The sequence below is a fragment of the Lytechinus variegatus genome, chromosome 1 (assembly GCF_018143015.1).
Source record: "Lytechinus variegatus isolate NC3 chromosome 1, Lvar_3.0, whole genome shotgun sequence".
Lineage (NCBI taxonomy): Eukaryota > Metazoa > Echinodermata > Echinoidea > Temnopleuroida > Toxopneustidae > Lytechinus > Lytechinus variegatus.
Genome location: NC_054740.1, coordinates 93,119,156 through 93,141,589, shown reverse-complemented (window position 1 = coordinate 93,141,589; position 22,434 = coordinate 93,119,156). Strand labels below are relative to the sequence as shown.

General features: G+C 34.4%; 1 protein-coding gene across 3 annotated transcripts in view; it reads left to right on the top strand.

Annotated features, from left to right (window-relative positions):
- LOC121428818 (alpha-1,6-mannosylglycoprotein 6-beta-N-acetylglucosaminyltransferase A-like) overlaps positions 1-22,434 on the top strand; it is a 75,712-nt gene that overhangs the window by 34,526 nt on the left and 18,752 nt on the right. For all 3 annotated transcript variants that reach the window (XM_041625689.1, XM_041625670.1, XM_041625680.1), the window contains 5 exons: positions 2,418-2,582; positions 12,248-12,417; positions 15,662-15,799; positions 21,387-21,520; positions 22,256-22,383. In XM_041625689.1, coding sequence (XP_041481623.1) covers positions 2,418-2,582; positions 12,248-12,417; positions 15,662-15,799; positions 21,387-21,520; positions 22,256-22,383 — 735 coding nt within the window. The remainder of the gene's footprint in view (positions 1-2,417; positions 2,583-12,247; positions 12,418-15,661; positions 15,800-21,386; positions 21,521-22,255; positions 22,384-22,434) is intronic.

The window sequence follows — 22,434 nt, the reverse complement described above, 5'->3', positions numbered from 1 at the left end:
TGAAATGGAAGAGTTTTTTCGTAGTTTCAGAGCTGATGAAATATTACAAATGTATTTTACACTGTTTTGATTTTAATACCAATATTGGACAAAGACGGTTCTTTGTCATGATCGGCATTTGATAATAAATTTGTCCTTGAATCCTCTGTTCACCATTGGGGGAAAACTCCTGAATTATGTGATATTGTGATCTTTCATATGCAATTGTGCATATATATGTATGTGTTATTTTCTTTCTATTTTCAAAGTCTGACTTTATTATACTGTTCTAATGAAAATCATATCTAACCATTCAACAACCAAAATTTATCCACATTTATTTAAATAAACCAAATTTGAATGAAAATTAATCACTTTCATTCATCATCTATTGAATTTGTAAAACCACTAGAAATAGTCATTCTTGGCATGACAATATCTCATGGAATGTCCTGTGATTTACAGAGGCCATCAGGTCATTAGTTGTGCATGTTCTAAAAAAAAGATCCAAGATAAAATAAGAGCTGAGATATTCAAAGTTAATAAAGACAATGCATATAATTTTCAACCAAAACATCTATAAAAAATCAAGGTAGAACAATTTGATATTGAAATTCACCAGCAGGTGAATATGATAACTGGTGAGCAAATATTGATGTGTGAACAAGATGTACATGTAATAATGTGAAAAATAATCTGGAGTGAATACCTATGATACACACCTTTATAATGTTTAATAGTAATGTTATAGTTGATATGAACACTAACATTATTGATATTTGTTAGCCAATGTTTATAATTGTAGGGTTGTGATACAATTGAATTTGAAGCACCAGAACATATTGATTTTATACAATTGATTCGCCAGCATTTGATCTATCCTGATAACACTTCAGTTGTGAAATGATAATAATATTTTGCCACCAGTTGTTGAAATAGACATATTAAATTGCTGACAGTTGATGAATATTACACAAGAACTTGACCTTGTATCCTGCTGATCTATTACACTCCCAAACCGCTGTTAAATATTCATGAGTGTGCTTGCAATGCAAAAAAAAAAGGGTTGTAAGGATTTTCACAATGCATGGCTTGGGCTATGTAGCATCTAAAACTATAGAGCCTAAGCATCAATTTGGTGGTCTCATTCCCAAGGGTTGATATTATATTCATTGGTTTTGGTTTGACACCTTGGCAAGTGAGTAAGGATGGCTGCAGCACCACTGTGAGATGTGATGAGAAATCAATTTTCACTTGACCAAGTAAAAGGAGAAAGAGAGAGAGAATGGGAGGGAGAAAGATGGAGGCAGACACCCAAAATACATGTATGTGATAGTCAAAAGCAGAGCTATATGTAGGTTGGTGAAAATAAATATGATAAGGTTGCATTACTCGAAGGAACACGAGTTACAGGGACATTTGATAGTTGAAACATGGTTGTTGTTTTTGTACAATTTTCTGTTGGCTATTAAAAGTGATGTCTAGTAAAATGCAGGTTGGTGAGAAATTTACATCTTTAAAAGCACTACCATGGTTGTTGAAATTGCCTCATGCAACAGAGATCTCAATTATAATTCTTTGATGGACCTTCTTCAGTCCACACATGCAACCTTGGACCCTAGGAATGCTCCAAGTTGACATTTACTTCCTGGGTCAAGTGTCTAGGCATTATATGAGGGATAATCTGTCATGATGAAAACTAGCTTGAATTCTAGGTAGGAGTTTTGTGTATTAAAAGCATTTGATATATGGTTGATGATTATGATTTTAACTGGAAAAACAATTGATAATTTGATTGTCATGGCCAGGTACATGTAGGAAGAACTGGAAGACATCCAGTTTCATAATATTGGCATCTAGTGGTACTTGTTAATACCTTGGGTTAAACCAAGTACAAAGTGAGATTGATCTAAAACACCTTAATTACATGTACACAGTTAGGATGAAATTGGTTTTATTTACAATGTATACTGATATAAAGTAAAATCTGTAAATATGATAGACCTATCCTACTTTATCAGTGTGAAAAAAGAAAAGAAACGGAATAGGACAAAATTTGCAAACCAGATATGAATCAATGTGTCTGGGTTAAGATAGCTTCCATTCTTTGGCTCTATCATCAGATAGAATACTGCAGGTTTGGTAAAATGGATTTTCATTTCCATACATTTCCTCGCAATTTGTTTATGTCCAGAAGCTTTATAAATTTAGATCCATTGATTTGCAGTCCAATCAAATTCTTGAAGTTTGTTACGAAAAGGTGATTCCTCTGCATCATGCACTGTTGATGAACTATGATTTATTCTTCATATCTCAATCTCGTGCACCGATTCTGATAGCTTGATGAGCAAGATTACAGTAAACCCCTTGGATGAACTTCATTTACATAGTATGTCTTGGATTTCAATTTGTTTTGAATGCTGTCTTCCACTCTACAGGCGAAGATCCGGTTAGAGAAACAAGGTCTGTTCAATCTGATGCAGGAACCTACCAAGTTCCGTTGGATTAAGATGAGGATATCAAGGATGTGGGATTCTATGTGGGTACCTGCGGCAGAAGAATTCAGCAAACTACAAGGAGACAAAATCAGGGAAAGAAAGAAGGTAGTTATTATCTGATACTCAATAGACAATAGTCAGACATTGTTTAATTCAATGCCTAGCATTTCATTTTATTTCTCTGTTCATAGTTCAACTATTATAAAAGCGATGTAAAATCCATATCAAATTTATTATTGCACAATCCTTAAAGGGATGGTCCGAGCTGAAAGCATGTATAGCTTAATAAATAGAGTAGAATTCACTGAGCAAAATACAGAAAATTTTATCAAAATCGGATAACAAATAACAAAGTTATTGAATTTTAAAATTTAGCAATATTTTGTGAAAAAAGTCATGAATATTCATTAGGTGGGCTGATGATGTCATACATCCACTTGTTCTTTTGTATTTTATTATATGAAATTAGGTTTTTTCAATTTTTTTCCTCCAAGAACTAGAAAAATTGGATTGGCAACTGATTTAGTGCATTAGATATTTATTGCTGCAACTTGTTTCATTAGAAGGGAGACACATTATTCACACAAGTATGAAATAATGTAAAAATTATGATTTTATATAATAACATAAGAAAACGGAAAGAGGAGATGCGACATCCCCTCAGCCCACCTAATGAATATTCATGACGACTGTTTTCACAATGTATTGCTAAACTTTAAACTTCAATAACTCTATTACTTGTTATCCGATTTTGATGAAATTTTCGGCATATTGCTCAGTGAATTCTACTCTTTGTATTAAGAATAAGATATAAATATTTTCAGCCTGGACCATCCCTTTAAGGCATTTTCAAATATTGACACTGAAATAGAAGGAAAATTACAAACATAATGAATGTATCTTTCATGTTTGAAGTGTGGGATCAAGTGTCTAAGTTTCCAATCTTGTTGAAGATGTATAATAACATCCTCCTTGCCCCTCAGTACAATAAAAAAATGAGAGTTGGTAGTTTTTATTGTGTTAGAATTGATTTTCTGAAGTAAATGCAATCATTTCTGATTTCTTATACCCTTTTCATAATTAGCCGCCTAAGAGTAATGCGGATAATTTAATAAAAATTGTGTTCACAAACTCCGAAAATAATCCGCATTATTTTTACGAGCGCCCGTCCTGAAAAAGGCAGATAATCATCATGACAACTGGACACGCCCCCTCCAATGCGGTGGTGTTGGAAAAGGGTGACCTTGTGACCGCACCATGGCAATTATCCGCATTATTTGGAAATGCGTTCATAAAGTCAAAATCTGGTCCCGATGCTGCTATTATGCGGATAATAGCAGCATCAATATAATGCGGATAACTCTGGTCCTCCTCCAATTTTACGATCAAATTATGCTGCTATTAGCCGCATAATTGGGTTTATGAAAGGGGTATTAGTGTATTCAAGAATTTGATTCTTCAGTAATCATGAAGTGACATCTTACTGCAATTCATCCAGTCATATTCATTACCTGCCTTAAAGTTCAATATGATACCTTATTTCCCTTACAAAATTACATTTCCTCATGGAAGGTATTTTGCCCCAAACCATGCATGCTTGAGCCTTGAGGCACTCTTTAAAGAAGCATTGATTTATGTGACTGCATATCCCAAATTACTCATTTGGACTTCCTCTAGCACTGATAATGTTCCCTGCATCTTAATTTTTTTGCCTTTTTAATGAGCAAAGAGTGTGAGCAAATCAAGTAGATATTAAAAGGGAAAGTTGAAATTGGCCTAATTTGTATGGTATGATTTTTTTTAGTTTGCATTTTCATATTAGTTTGTGTGTTTGTGTTCATAACTTCCCCAATTCATCTATTCATTCATTCATTTGGAATTTCATACATATGGAATTAATCTTTTTTTGTAGTCATGCATTTCTCTGCTCTTTTGAGATACTGATTTACTACATGTAATTATCAAATTGTTTAATGAATAGAATAGACTACCATGTCCACTTTTTGCTGTGAATTCGCACGAACTCCTGATGTTTGCATCACAACAGCAATACCACTTTGCTCTGCACGACACCCATGCATTATTAGCATATTACTATAGCAACCCACTGGGATTGTTTTCATCCATTGTATTGTCCTACTTCATCATTGTTCTGCCATATTGATCATCTATTCATGCTTGATGAAGTGATATGCATACTATTATCTCACAAATTGCAAATACATGGTGTGTAGTTTTTGTGTTTTTTATAGTCATATTGTTTAGGAAAAATATTCATCAATTATGAATTTAATTTTTATTAATGGAAGATGTTTTGAAAAAGAAATTATGCCACGAGTACCTCTGATTTTGAACAAATCTATAGACAAATGTATAACTGAGTATCATGATTGGAAGAGATGTGGTTTTCATGAATGTTAAAAAAGTATACTATGAATATGTTGATGTTGTCAGGAAACACAACATTGTTTTAAAAATATTAATATAGTGCATAAAATTCAGTTGTCTTGTTACTGAGGAATTCAAAGTATTGAGAAAAAAAGAGGGAAGCATACCTTGCATAACAACATCATTGCACAAGTAAGCCTGGAGGCAAATGTTTTTTTTAGAGCTTTGGGGAATTATGATATGGTGAGTCACTGTCTTATGATGTGTTGCTCCAGTATTTTTACGATTCTGAGCCTCTGAGGCTGCATTCAATCGATAGAGTTTTAGCCCAGGAACAAGTTTCTTATAAGTTGTTTAGTCCAAACCATAGATAAATTCAATAAATTTTTCATTGGTTATAAAATAAACATCTTTTAAAATGCAAACATGAAACAGATGATCTTTCTTCAAAGGTTAAACCGATGTTTCCTAGGTACTGGTAATATTGGTTGTATATCAGCTTGGCGTTTACCAGCAGAAAGCTGTCCTGCCGAGTTCCTACGGGAGTTACCATACACAGAAACCATGGCTGTCAGAATCAGTTAGAGGCCGTTCTCATTATGCTTTCTAAAACTAGTTTACTGCAAACCAATTCAGGAAACCAGTTTCAAAATTCGCTTTGCTAGCGTTCCCACTTGATCACACGGAAGTGGTTTTCAAAATCACTCCACGTAAAGTGATCTTGTTGACCTTATAGAAACGCTATCAGTGGGGTGACACATTTTGCGCGAAATTCAAAACGGCAGTAAAGGCATTCTACACCTGTCATTTGGAGACGTGCGCTCGAAATGTGCGAAGATCAATTTCCCAAGAATGGTTGTGTCCTCACGCTAAAACCAAATAACGAGGCAAAGCGATCTTGAAAACTACAAGATCACTTTGATCGTTCTCACGACACAGTAAACCAGTTTCCAGTAAACTATTTTTAGGAAGTTAATGAGAGCAGAGGGTGATTTCAAGTTCGGTGTTGACTTTTGGTGTTGGTGTTAGGTCAATTTTTACACGATTATAACACCAAACATAAAATGAAGTTGGTCCCGAAAAGTCACTCACTAGTTGTTGAGATGTCAATTATGATCTGGATCAGTTTTACAAACTCTGACTAAGTTTTGGAGCAAGGGGCAGCAATCAAAATTTCAACACCAACACCAAGGCCAACACCGGACTTGAAACACCCAGTGTCATAAACATTCTGGCACAACAGGTTTCAGGTACATGCACCACCGTTGGCATTCTTATGTTTTTGGACGTCTATTCTTCATGATCCATGTAAACCTTTAGATTTTTACTCATTGGTCTGGGATGTGGAGTGGGTGGGCTTGAAAATAGGTAGAAACAATGTGATTGTATCCCGGGGGGGGGGGGGGGGGCACTTCCATTCACGAGTGGATACCATGCGCGACCATGGGGTCTCGAAAAGCACCCTAAACACGTAATTTCCATATTCTGAAAATGCACCCCTTATTAAGTATTGGCGTGTGAAACCCTACCCTTAACAAGTATTGGAAACAAAACTATACTCTTGGCAAATATTCCCTGAAATGAACCCCTAAACAAGTACAGGAATGTTTTGTTGTTACGGGTCCTTCGGTCGTCGGCTTTACCTTATTTGGTTTAGTACGACCCCACCTTCTACACCTCGCGCAAATCGGACTCTAAACACGAAGTGTTGGAGCAAAAAGGACATCCTTTATAAAACATTTTGATTTCGTTTTATCATCCCCGCAAATTCGACCCTAAACACGTAATTTTCCTCGTGAAATAGATACACTTTTTTCATTATTTTTGTGTTTTTGACACCCTTATCACGTTACGTACGTAACGTGCCCTATCGTGAAAAGGACATCCTTTTTACGTCTTTTTGGTCGCGCATGGTATACACTCGTCAATGTAAGTGGCCCCCCCGGGGATTGTATGCTCTCCTGAAGTAAGCATACAGCCAATAGGACCACAGGAATAGCATTTTGATTTGTGTATGTTAACAGGAAAAATGATTGAGTGCACCCCTGGGCTTATAATACTTGCAATGCTTTACAGAGTTCACTCTTGGTCATAATTGAGGCTGCTGAACCTGTCTATGGTTTAGATACATGTACATGGTGAACCGTGAAACTCTACTACGCTATGTCTACATGTCTGTCTATGATTCTAAAAATAACAAATGGTGCATCAGTATCATTCTGAATTACTGCTTTTCCAAACTAAGCATTTCAAAGAAAGTCTCTATTAGTGCTGCAGCCGAACCGAACGGAAGTTCGCCGAACTTGGCACTTCCGAACCGGACCGAACCGAATGCAAAGGCCTGGTTCGGAAGTTTGGTAAAAAAAAAAGTATGTTAATATGCAATGCGTAAGTGCGATGACTACATAGATTTAAGTATAAAATAAAAAAAAAATATTGGTTAGTGATTGTGCACAAAGAATTCCACTCAGTATATTTTCAAAATCCACTATGATAGCTCACATCTCGTCTTTGATTGAACTGTTATCAACTTAAGATTTATTATTTTATTATTATTATTATAAATATATTTTTTCTTGATAAAATGAGGGGACATTTTGAAGCTAAACTCGGTATAAAAGTGTGGTGTAATTACGTATTGCCGTAATCGATCGTAATCGGACCTAATCATTTTGTATGTAATAAAGAAAAAGAATTCATTCCTCGTAAATGACAAAGTATGACAGTTTCGGTCTCGTGTTTGATTAGATTTTTATCATTTTCAATTTTTTTTTATAAACATGAATATATTTTTTTCCTTATAAAATGTGGGGACATTTTCAGCTTAACTCAGTTAAAAAGGGTAGTTGAATTACGTATTGATGTAATCGGACGTACATTTAATTGTTTTGTATTCAAAAAGGAAAAAGACAAGACATAAATTAATTCCTTGTGACTGACAAAGTAATGGTAAAAAGTATATATATTCCACCTTCTGAAATTTCCATATTAATATAAAAGATAAATAAATAAGACATGAAGGAATGAGGGTGAAAAAACAGAAAAGATAAAAATCAAACCAAATCAACGCATGTTCCCTGATCGATGTACCGGAAATGGTTGGTAAGGAAACTTCAAACAGGAAGTCCAAACAATCTGCTCTCAGTTGCTATTATACAGGTAAAATTCGTATTCCGAACTTGAAACGTTTTTCCGTTGTCAATATTTTCTTAAAAGTGGTTTAATCTGGTCAATTACTGAAAATGAAATGATAGATTATCAGTTCCGTCTTAGTTCTGACGATCAACACCGAGTAATTTCACAACACTAAAATACACAGTACAGTCCCATGTACTCATTTTCGTGTTGGAAATATGTTTGAAGTCACGTAGCGTCGATTTTTCTGGACCAAGAATGGACTGATATTTTTATCTTTTTAAAGTAATTCATTGACCAGATTTTACCACTTTTCAGAAAATAGGGACTTTCTAAAACACTCATATTCTTTGGAATGTGAATTTTACCGGTATAATAACAGTTGAGTGGAGGTTGTTTGTCTACTGTTTCGACATTCCCGATCAACACTTTCCAATTTGAGAAGCTGCATTGGCAATGACATCGTAATCGATCATGATTATAGCTACATGAAATAATCATGAAAAAAATATTCTGATCTTTTTAATTCTGTTTCTGTCCTGATTCTCTCGTTATCAATATTTTTTTCTTTTGATTTTTTTAATTTTCATTTAAAAAATGAAAGTAGAAATGACTTATTTTTTGTTTAAAGATTAAAACAAAAGAAAGTTCAACAATTTTCATAACTATTCTTTTTAGAAACAAAATTTATTATAAATATATGACAGATCGTCCTAGAGATTATTAGTTTGTGGGTCGGCGATCTTTATTTTTTATTTGTTAAGTTTAACTTGGCATTTATTGCCGAACCGAACCAAAGTTCGGAAAAAAATTGCTGAACCCTGCCGAACCGAACTCGAACATGCCGCCTGACTTGCAGCACTAGTCTCTATCATTATACCATGTTTGATTTGCAAAATATCTTGCCCATGAAATCTAACTGAACTACATGTATCGTCGACGGTCATCTGAAATGTATCGCACATACCGCACATACACATTAACCCATTTCAGAGAAAATGGACTTAAAAGTTTCACACTTACATGTACATATAGTTCCCCAGCCTTACAACATATTTATTGCGAGAAAAATACATGGTTGTAAAGACCAACACAATTGCTTGACATTGGTATCTTTATTTTTACACAAAACCAAGAATCAGAGAAAATATCGCAAAAGAGCTACAAGTAATTTCAGTTTTAGCGGTTTAGATTTCCCCTGTACAATAATGCCATAGGGCGTACATAACAACCCTGACCGCGAGTTCAATGCACGCGGTCAGTCAAAATGTCGTATCGCTTTTTCACATCACATGCAAAATCAATGCAGTGCTGATACGATGGTTTAGCCGACTGCTCATTTGCATATATTAAGTGCGTGCAGCTGTTGTTTGCCTTGCTACATGTACAGTACACATTTCCTAAGGAATTTGCTCATTTTATCAACAATTTGTATGGCATTGCCGTGGAAATTGCCTCATTTCTCAAAAACTAAAATAACTTTCTGCCTCGAAATGAACAGAATAGGACTTGTACGTATGCATTTTCTGCAAAAATCTCAAAATTGACTAATACGACGGTTCAGATGAACACTGACGATATGACCAGCCACCCCCAAACCAACAATGCCTGTACATGTTGGTTGCTCAAATGAATGTATACCTAAGATTTTTACCGAATTTGAAGAAGCACTTCCTAAGCTTTAACATGATATCTGCATTGTACCTTGTCAAACTTGATTACAAATAACCCTCGCAATGTACATGTACTAATGCAGAGGGAATTATAAAGCAAGAGTTCAAAAAAAAGGAGAAGTCAAGGTTTGAAATTTGCATTCACTCAAGAATGAGGTGTTCACAGAGCTCGGTGACACTCCCAAGAATTTTTAGGTCTTGTTTGTGCTAGTACCATCTTTCATGATATGTTTTGATTAAATTTTGCCTGGAACTCATATTGGTGAACTGCTGCCCTACCATAATTAATTATCATGATCATTATCATCAATGCAGTTTTCTTTTGAAAGATGCAATGAAAATGTCCTGCTGAACTACGATGGTCATTCATATCAGAACTCCTATTTCAACAAAATGCATCTCTGTATGGTTCATCATGTACATGTATGCAAGAATTCATCAGATGAATGAATAGGTCATCTTCAAGTCCTGAAGAAAAAAATATTTCAGTTTTCTGCCTGTGGCTAAACATGAATAGATAACAAATCTTGTTAGCTGAACCCGACTGCACATACTACTTGATAATACAAAACTTGGATGTAGAGGTTTCCTGATGTGTACATGTATGAAAAAAATCTCATATTTTGTGATTATTAGACCATATCACATAAAATTTCATCCACGTACATGTAAAATAGAAAATGAATTGTAGTTTACGGATGTGAAGATAAAGCATAGTCTATAATGTTGTAATTTTCATGTTATACCATTTTTTAGTGCTTAATAACATCTTTTGTGGGACACACGTTTTTTTGATAAAATAAATAGTATACTGTGATTCTAGTGTATGATATATGATATGACACTGTGAGTTTTCTAATACATATGAGATGTATTTAAAGTGCAGCATTAGTTGTACTTCACTGGGGTATGACTTTTGAGATACTTGCATCAGTTTTTTTTTTTTTTTTTTTTTTTTTTTTTTTTTTTTACATAGTATGGGTGTGCTATGGTCCCCATCATAAATATTTTCTACATCTTTGGTCTGAACCAAAATGGAAAATATGATATAAATTACAGGTTTAGATTACAATCTTCAGTGTGATCCTGTGAGGTAAACTATAAAGAGGCCCAAATCCCAGATTTCAGCAGTTTACTTGATTTAAATTCTGTGATCTTTAAAGTTTTATAGAAACAAAATAAAGCATTTGAACCTCCTGTTGTGATGAACTTGTCCTTTTAAAGGCTGCCTAGGCCCAGTAATTGAACTTTGCACTGATACTGCCATTGTGTTTACTTCTGATGTTCATTTCAATTTCAGCTTCCTTTTTGAAGTTGTGTATATTTATTTTTCAATCTGAATTTGTATTTCTCTCATCAAGTTTGAATTTATAAGTGCTAAATCAACAAAGGTGTGAGTCCTGTGATGTAGTGTACATACATGTACATTGTGTTCTCATGGTTTTTCGTTATTTTGCCTAAAAATAGAAATTTCAAGATTCCTGTAATATTTTAGTGTATTACCTTTACTAGACCCTCCTTTTATAGTTCCTTTTATTCCTGCTTAATTTATTGCAGGGATGTCACCATTTAGACAAAGTATGAATTCGTACCTGTATATTCAACACACTGTGCCCCTTTTTTGTGTATGTCAGAAAGGCCAATTATAGAAGATATTAATTCATTTTCATAAATTCTATTAAGGGACACTCTTGTTTGTAAAATAAAGACTTATTACCAGCCCTGCATTTCGTAGAAATATATTAATAAACTATTCATATTTATAAAAAAATGATAACAGGATGTACCAGCAAGAATACACATTTAGAATATTTCAGTTATAAATCCGATCCTCGCTTTATGGCCTTTCACCATCATACATAACTCAGCACTGGTGCAGGTTATTTAGATATTTTAAGTACATTTTTGTAAGTTTTACCAATGGAAAAAGAGTTAATGAGCGGAGTCTGATTCGACTTGTCCAAGAAGAAATTATCTGAATCGTCAATTTGATTTTGCTTGTATTCAATACAGCATGTATGAACTACATGTAATAGGTGTTTCATAAAGCTGTTTGTAAATTACAGATGACGTTATGTACAACTAGCAACGCTTTGGTTTCTAGTGCTAACTGATATGTCCCTACAGGTATGTAGTCGAATGAGCACCTAAGATCGTGTTTCAGTCATTTGTAAAGTTGTTCATAAGTTTGAACAGCTTTGATGGAGCAACCAGCAGTGAGTTATCATATGAATTGGAAATCTGAATTTATGTTCTTAATCTCAATTTGAATGTCCAACCAAATCGTTTATTAACAATTATCAGTCACCAACTGAAGAATCCCATTTCATATTATCTATTGATGCTGTATGTCTGTAATCTATGTAAATTTTTGTATTGACATGAAATTGAAATGAATTTCCACTGTGGACAATAAATATTGAATTGTATTTAATTGAATTTCAAGAAGTTATGGTCCTGAATATGGACAGCAGTAGAGCTTTCTGCCCCCCTTCCATGATCTAATTCTGTTGACTAATGAATACTTGCATGATATCATATTTTTCATTCTTTCATTGCCTTCCCTCGCCTCAGATCTTGGTTCATATTGGTGCATTGACGAAGGAATCTGGCTTCAAGATTGCAGACAATGCCTTCAACGGGGGTCCTTTAGGTGAGCTGGTTCAATGGAGTGACATCCTATCCACACTCTACATTCTGGGTCATGACATTGAGATATCTACTGCAACTGGCACACTCGGAAAGTAAGTTCATCCTCACATGTTTGTACTTTGGCAAGGGGTTTATCTGCATTTGCCACTCTTCACCCAGGTGTAGTAAATGGGTACCCGGTAGGAAGGAATTCTTGAATGCTCCAGCACCCGATCAGGGTAGCCGTGCTATAGCCGTTGTAATAGTATGCAGCAGTTAGAGAAACATTTGTATTATGCGCTATATAAATGTTGCATAATATTATTATTATTTGAGGGGACATTGCAAGAAACTTGCCGTGGAATGCAGACATAATAGGTCACAAAATAAATCGTCAATCTTGCAGTTTATAGTCGCAAGTTTGCAAATTATGATTGTTGGTCTGCTTGGTATGAATATAATTTATATATTAATGACAAGTTTTTCTAAACCCTAACAGGAAAAACTTACCAAATAAGCTATATCTTTGATAAGTGATTTCATTTTGTTACCTTTTTATAGAGTTAAACCTTGTTTTAATTGTAAATATTAAGTGAAATTTGCATTTGATAATCACGAGTAAATGCGATGCATAGAAAAAAAAATTGTTCTTTTAATTTTTGTGTTGGTATAAGTTTTAAAAGACCAGAATGAACTATATTTAGAAAAATAACATGAAATATGAAAAATAATATGAAAATATGAAAAATGAAATACTTAATGGTTAAATTATCATAGTGAAGGTAAATATGTTTTTGATCTACTATATGGAAAGTATGCTGTATTGTACCTTTATACAATGCTTTATCAACAGTCTGCATTACCATTTCCACTAAAAAAATTTCCTTTAAAGGACAAGTCCACCCCAACAAAAACTTGATTTGAATCAAAGGAGAAAAATTCAACAAGCATAACACTGAAAATTTCATCAAAATCGGATGTAAAATAAAAAAAGTTATAGCATTTTAAAATTTCGCTTATTTTCAACAAAATAGTTATATGAACGAGCCAGTTACATCCAAATGAGAGAGTTGATGACATCACTCACTCACTATTTCTTTTGTATTTTATTATATGAAATATTTTTATTTTCTCATCATTTTCATGTGAAATGAAGTTTCATTCCTCCCTGAACACGTGGAATTCCATTATTTTAACATTTTGTGCTTCAGGCAAGGAGGTCCTAATCGTCAAATTCATAAAAATTGAAATATTGTATAATTCAAACAATAAAAAACAAGAAATAGTGAGTGAGTGACATCATCGACTCTCTCATTTGGATGTAACTGGCTCGTTCGTATAACTATTTTGTTGAAACTAAGCGAAATTTTAAAATGTCTTAACTTTCTTATTTTACATCCGAATTTGATGAAATTTTCAGCATTGTGCTTGTCTGAATTTTCTCTATTGATTCAAATCAACATTTTTCTGGGGTGGACTTGACCTTTAACAACAATGAATCAAGGTATGGAAACGGTAGTCCAAATTCTTGCCCCCTCTGTCCGACCTTTATACTTTAAAAGCAAACAGCATGAAGAGAGATACAACACCAAAAGCTATCAAACATGACATTATCATGAACCAGTTGTGAGCGATAACATGAGGACAGGGCTGTCAACCATGTTATTCAATGCATATTGGAAATTCAAAATTTCAGAATTATATGAAAACAAATTAATCATGTATGCATCCCCAGTTAGGATGTATCAGTATAATTTTTGTTTACTCTGTAACCCTAGTTGGTTCTAATTTGATACTGTACAGGAGACAAGCTAGCAGTCATACCTGTATTAAGTCACATGTGTTTGCCCCAACAAACTTAAAGGGATGGTCCAGGTTGAAAATATTTTATCTGAATAAATAGAGTAAAACTCACAGAGCAGAATGCTGAAAATTTCATCAAAATTGGATAACAAATTACAAAGTTATTGTACATATGGTCATGAATATACATTACATGATGTCACATCCCCACTTTCTTTTTTCTTATGTTAATATATGAAATCATAAATGTTTCAGATTTTCATGTGTAAATGATGTGTCTCCATTATGATAAAATAAGTTGCAACAATGAATTACTAATGCACTTAATCAGTTGTCAATCCAATTGTTTTAGTTCTTGGTTGAAAAATTTGGGAATAAACCTAATTTCATATAATAAAATATTAAAGAACAAGTGGGGATATGACATCATCAGCCCACCTAATGAATATTCATAAAGACATGCCTAGAACTGTTTCACTGGAATAATGCAAATATTTAAAATTCTATAAATTTGTTATTTTTTACCGATTTTTATCAAATTTTCAGCATTTTGCTTTGTGAATTTTACTCTATTTATTGAAATATAAATATCTCCAGCCTGGACCATCTCTTACATTGTTCATTACATGATGTATATATAGGGAAAAAGTTATATATGTATGAAATGAAATGCATGTCTCACAATGAACACAAGATCAAATCAGAAAGCTCGACAAATATTTATCATAGTCTTCAGATATGGATTGACTAGAGCTGTATATCAAATCCTCCAATGATATCCATGCATTGTTTGTCAACCGTCATATGTGGTTTCCAAAGTTATGTGTTCAGAGAGAAAAAGAAACACCTGATACATAATTATCATGACTTGATTTAATACTTCAAAGCTTTTTGCACCTCAATGACCTAGTTTGTCCCCGCCATTGTGACATTTTTTAATTATATCCTTTATATTACTTTACACACACATTGTTCTCAAGCTGTGTTGCAAGCCTACATGTATTCTTATACAAACTATGTGGCTTCATGTATAGTGATATAAAAAGATAAATGAGAATCCAAACTTAATAAAATTTGTATTAAAGGAATAAAAATCAGAAAAAATAAATAGTGCAAGTTTGGAAGAAATCAGACAACGAATGAGAAAGTTTAAGCCGTTTCGGAAATAGATTGCTTTTAAATCAGTAATTTACATGTTTTCTTCGGAGGAATAGTAATCGAAATTTAACAAAGTGTGTATTCCTCATGAAAGTATAAAATATTTTAGCTTTAGAGGAAGGTAATATTTGAAGTCATTTTGAGCAAATGGATGAATTATCCAAACCCTACATTACATCACAATGACATGGCCTTTTTGGTCAATTTAAACTCCATATATGATTATAACCTCTGTGATATTCGAAATTCATAACTTTTCTATTAATTGTCTAATTTCTTTCAAACATTTCCCTAGATCTGCTTGTCTTTATTTCTCTTTTATTCTTATAATACAAATGGGTGATTTTCTCTAAACCTATGAAATGTCACTTTTTTATCTGTTTATCTGTTTTCCAGTCTCTTAAGAAGGAAAGGGTTAACAAGCAAAGCCAGCTGTCCAGTGAAAGGGAAGAACCAATATGATCTAGTCTACATTGATATCGTTGGAATGAAACAGCTTAAGAAGACTATTGGAGCACAGTGGCAACAATTCAGGTGAGCTTGTATTAACAAATTTATAGTCTTATATTGTTCAATCCCAGTATGTAAGAACACCCCCTTAAAAAAAATCACAATACATTCACACACACACACACACAAGGCAACAAGCAAACAAACAAGATTCCTCATAATCTTCTTAAATCATGCAATTAGATTGAGCTACTTGCATAATGAAGTTTTATTGGCATGACTTGAAACTTAGAAATATACCCTATTTAGAGATGGTGGTTTCAGAACCGGGGGTCACAAATTCAAAACTACTTGGACAAATTCTGTTTATTCAAGATTTCAAGATTTATAAAAAAAAATGTGATTGCAGCTTAAAAGCTGAATTGACAGATGTTTTACATTTAAAAAACAATGAAATTAACAAATAATATAAAATAATCAAGAAATATACAAAACTTACAACATAAAGTCAAAATATTACAATATACTTAAGTTAATAGTGGTAATGTAAGATATTTGAAAAGCTATACATGTGAGAAGATGCATTTTTACTAAAGATTTGACATTTCACATTGAGCACAGTGCAATGCAAATTCATGATTGTGCTCCTGTATTCAAACCAACCAAGTTGGTTGTTTGCGCATTCTCAAAATTCCTCTTGTCGGCAAGAAACAGGATATGGGAAATATGCATGTGACTTTGATACAGACTTTTTGCTTCAAACTGAGTCAATGTGATCTACAAATCAACCTGCTCAGGTGTCTTCTACAGATACTGCTCTGTTCCATACATAAAGTATGGAGGGACTTGAAATAGATGCTCCATCCTCTTGATTTCTTTCATTTCGATGAAACTTCAGTCTGGGGCCATTTGATTTTTGCACACAATCTAAAGGCCCGGTCACACCGCCCGATCGTTGTTGGAGCGGTCGTGGAGCGGTAGGGAGAAAGGGTCCAATTTCGCTCACAAAATTGGGTAAATATTTTTTTAAAAAATCGAAAACAAACCAATCGAAATCGAAAATGGTGAACGGTAACGAGAGGTGATGATTTTTTTCTCTCCGCTCCACGACCGTTCCAACAACGCTCGGGCGGTGTGACCAGGCCTTAATTGATTGGTATTTTCAGGTTCAAGTGTTAAAGTGACTAATACACATCAGCCATTGAATCCTATAGTTTGTATAGCCTTCATACAGATATTAATAGGTTCCTGTCGTGTTGTCACTTGGTCAAGGAATACCCCTGAAATTTACCCTACATGGATATGGCAGCTCTGATATTAGGGGTAAACACCACTGTTCAGTTTTAAAGAAAGGGTTTCGATTAGAATTACCATCAGTGCTAAAGGTTTTTTTTTATGTAACAGGGCTCATATTAAACACTGTTCAAATGTATGTGGCTTTATTTTGTTTCCCTAATATGATATAGCAAGTTCAAAATGAAAATGAACCCCCCAAAAAGTATTTTGAGGCACTTTTAGATTTGATTACAAGGAATTCAGCAAATTTTGTTATTTATGTATGGACTACTTGAAATTAAATGTACATGTATTGAAATGAATTAAATTTAAAACCTGTCACCTTCATTCAACAATCTTTTTTTTTTGCTGTGTATAAAATCACCTTGTCAAATCATCATGAAAGGATAAAAGGAAATCTATGGAACAGCTTGAATCTAGAATACTATCATTCTAAAAGTGCAGAGTATGTACAGACACTTGTGTATGTCTTTAGAGAGCCCTTTCTCTCTTCCTAATTATAGTACTTGTCTCAAAACATGTTTACAAGTGAAGCCTGTTAGCCTTGTAGGGATTAACGTAGCATCCGTGTTGTGAAATGAAAGTCAAAAGAGCTTGACTTTGAACATGATGTACATGCACACTTTATAATTGAGGGAAGCTGTTGTCATTTATCAATATAAACCTGGATACATGTATGATGGGATTTGTGAAGATAGCGAGTGAAACTTCTGAAAGGATAATATAATAATAAGAATATTCATGACGATGTGCATATAACCGTTTTCACAAAATATTGATAGACTTTAAAGTTCAATAACTTTGTTATTTGTTATCCGATTTGATTAAATTTTCAGCATTTTGCTCCGTGAAATTTACTCTATTTATTTAGATATGAATATTTTCAGCCTGGACCATCCCTTTAAGATATTGCAGTTATCAAAATTTGGAGGTACATGTATATGTATTTGCTAAAAAGTGTGTTTATATTATACCACCTGCAAATATAACTTTTTGATTATTATGATGGAAAGAGGGCACTCTGCCAATTTGATTTTCATTAATTGCACTTCTGATGCATAATGCATTCTTCAATGTCAATGTAACCATCTGTGCACTGTATGTATATTTAATTTTTGATATTATGTCATTATTATTTTGTATGCACTGTGGGCATATGTATGGATGGATACATTTTTTTCTTTATAAATGTTGTTTTTATGAAATATAATTTTTGGTTTTGTCAGATTTGATTTACTGTATACTACTGCATTGGTCAAGATATCAAAGAAATCAGTTTGCCAAACTCTCTACTCTCCCTCTCATGTACATTAGCCTAACAAAAGAGTTTATTTTGGCTTCACAAACAGAATCATCATTGGGGCATTTTCACGGTAACTGACATTACACGGCACAATGTTTTCACACCTTTCATTGTGTGTATCTCTAAAACAACAAGTGATGGGAGTTTGCTTTTGATAGAGTTAATAAAGTGAACCTTGCTGTATACTCTGATACTAAGTTTTTCTATGTAACCACATTACGCATCAGCAAGCAAAAGTGTGTCGGTACGTGACATTACGAAAAAGGACATTCAATTTTAGGGTGTTCATTAAAATTGAAATATCTCATGTCCCTGAGTAGATAGAGCAATAATTTGAATATGTAAATATACCTCCATTACTAGGTTAAGATGTGTCAAAATATTAAACAATTCGTTTTTGTCTTTTGGGGGCTATGATAATTTTTCCGCAACCATACTGGTAACTGACATTACACTTAATTTGTATCACACATCCACACTACTAACAGGCATAAAAGCCAGGAATTTACTTTTAGCGGGGCAATGCTCATGGTAACTGACATTACATATCAGTAACTGACATTACATTTTCCACTTGGTAACTGACATTACATATACATGTATTCAATGGTACCCTATGGCTTCATTGTTAATTGGTAATCTTTAATTTTGGTGTAGAAGGGAGGGATGTTACCAAGAGAGGAAATCTACCAAGTTTCATATAATACATGTACAGTTGTCCTCAAAATTATTCATACCCCTTGTGGAAAAACATTCTTTGGTAGATTCTTTACTTGTAAAAGCTATTATGATGTAACTTTCTTTGTATCTTTTGTCTGCTTGTTGCTATGCATGATTTGACATATGAGCTGGCAAGTCTTCATTAGCATAATAATAGATAGGGTCGAAAGTTATTTTTTGCACTTGTTCAGAATTATTCATACCCTTGCCAATACCTAAACAAAAATGTCCTTTTATGACAATGCGCATTATTTTTACTGTCTGGGAATGTGCTATTCTTTGTTCTATAGTTATTTCAAGATATTCCAATGAATTAAATACCCTCTTTGTTAAACAAGCCATTGAACAATGATGGAAAATAGCATCTTTCTTAAAGGGTATAAATAGAGGAAAGCATTCTGGATATTCTCAGTCTCTGATAATCATGGCCAAGAAGAAGGAGCTCAGTGAGGACCTACGGCAACGTCTTGTGAATGCCCACATTGAGGGAAAAGGTTACAAGGCCATTTCAAAGCAGTATGATGTCCCTGTGGCAACAGTCCAGAGCGGAATCAAGAAGCACAAGAGGTACAACACTGTGAAGAACCTTAGTGGGCGTGGCAGGAAGTGCAAGGTGTCCCCTAAACTTGCCAGGAAAATCTGCAGAGAGGTCAACAACAACCCCCGGACCACAACCAAGGCCCTACTTGAAACGCTTGACCGGGCAGGGACGAAGGTGTCCCGGTCCACCATCGAGCGAGTCTTGCACAAAGGAGGTCTCCATGGACGCAGGCCTCGGGAGACACCGTTGCTCAGGAAGAAACACCGGAAGGCTCGACTGGCCTTTGCTAGAGGTCATCTGAAGCAAAATCCAAGCTTTTGGTCAACCATCCTGTGGTCTGATGAGACGAAGTTGGAGTTATTTGGCCATATGGATGTTGAATACGTCTGGAGGAAGAAAGGGGAAGCATACAATCCAAAGAACACTGTGCCAACTGTCAAGCATGGTGGTGGGCACATAATGCTATGGGGATGTTTCTCTTCCAGTGGCACAGGGAACCTCGCTAGAGTCAAAGGAATCATGAAAAAGGAGGATTACATCCAGATCCTTGATGATAACTTGAAGGAATCTGCCGAAAAACTCCAGCTTGGCCCCAACTGGAAGTTCCAACAAGACAATGACCCAAAGCATACCGCCAAGCTGGTGAGGAAATGGTTCAAGGACCATGATGTCAACGTCCTAGAATGGCCAAGTCAGAGTCCTGACCTGAATCCGATCGAGAACTTGTGGCGAGACCTGAAAGTCAGTGATGGCTAGGAACCCGACCAACCTGACCCAGCTTGAGGCCTACGCCAAGGAAGAATGGGCCAACATCCCGCAGGAGACGTGCAGGAAGCTTGTGGACACTTACAGGAATCGTCTAGAAGCAGTCGTAAAGAACAAAGGCTATGCTATTGACTATTAATGAAAGACATTGGACTCAGAAAACCTAGGGTATGAATAATTTTGAACATGACATTGTTTGAATATCTATGAATAAAATACCCCTGAAAAGAGAAATTTCTTGAATTGTGCATTGTTGTTATTCTTTCACTAGTAGGTCACACATAAATCTTAGAGAAACTTGATAGAATGCATTCATTTCATCACAAACATAAAAAACCACAAATATCAACAAGGGTATGAATAATTTTGAGGACGACTACATACTCTTTTCCAGGAAATGAGAAAAAAAGTTCATGTTTTCGGTAACTGACATTACATACTATATCACATATTTCATCAATGTTTTTTTATCAGATGAATGAAGTACTGGTGTTTCTTTCTGTGGGATTTTAAAAAGTGTTATATTAGCAAGCTAAATCACAGGCGAAAACATCTTGCTCAAACCTGTTCTTTAAAAATCTGTCAAAACAAATTATGTATCAATATACTATTTTCAACACTAATTTGTATCCATACATGTACTTTGGCAGCCATTTTGAAATAAAAAATGGCTGCAAGAGTCAGAAAAAATTTTTGTCTCAGAAACTTCATGTCTTGTATTATTAAGAAACATTAAGCATTTGACATGAATGTCAACTTGATTTTTTTGCCTGTGTCCATCTGTGGTGAAAATGCCCATTGTCATAATGGCAGCTTGTTCTAAACTGGAAGAACAAACCTTTTAATTTGAATTTAGGGTTTTTCATCGATACCTTTTCTTTTAAATTGAATTAAATAATCATGATAAGTTTCATAATGGCAGCTTGTAGTCCACTGCTAAGAAGAAATCAAGACATATTTCTAATTTAGGTTTTGACATTATTGTATTTTGATTTGCATCCTTAACTATGTTACTTTTATACCTTTCTTTTCCCCTCCAATTTCAGTTGTATTCTCAGGGTTATAGACTCATTTGGAACAGAACCAGCCTACAATGTGGATACTTATATTAAAAAGGCTGGTACAAAGTCCAGCTGGGGCAATTGGAATCTAGTACCAAGGCAGTTTTTCACCATGTTTCGTAAGTTAGTTTCTCTATCTATGAGAACATTAATTATTTCTCTATCTGTGAGAAAATATATCATTTTGATGGATGGGGAGAGTTTTTGTGAGACAAAGTAATATATGTTTGAAAGAATTGTAGAAGTGAGTAATGAAAGGAAGCTATGATTCTAGAATCATTGGGCATACAAATAATGAAATATTGTAACTTTAATGTAAAATAAGAATGAACTAAACTTGTATGTTAGATAGAATTGTTGCTGGACTAGCACTTTTTTTCATGAATGGAGTATATACTGTTGAGGTTTACAGTTTATAACTGGTTGTATGTGGTAGATACAAAATAAATTGTTTCACTTAACACTGGTCATCATTTTGAAAAAAAATGATGTAGGAAAACTTTTACCATTGCTTCATTGGCAACATACACTGTCTCCCCTCTGTTGTGCTTTAAAAGGATAGCTACATCCTTAGGCCACAACACAAAACTTGAAGAACTTGATCATACAGCTGATTATCAATTGGACGATCAATTGATCCAAAACATTGTGTTACAGGCCACCGATTGTGCTAGAAAATGATAGTTTATCACATAACTATCTCAAATGGTGATTATTCCAATTTCTAAAATCTCCTGAAATTAATTAAATTTAACTCTCAATGATGAAAAGAATCACACCTATCTTGTCTATCTTCTGTTTTCAATCCTTGTGGAGAACTATAGCTCATCAGTTTAATTGATGGTTTCTTTCAGCTCATACACCAGATAATTCATTCATGGGTTTTGTAGTGGACCATCAGATAGACGTAGCTAAAACAGAGTCTTCCTCTCAGAGAACAAACCGTGCCCTCGTCTACGGAAAAAGTGCTTCATTTTGGACTGTGAGTAGACGATGCATTTATTTGATTCATGTACCAAAAACCATACAGGTC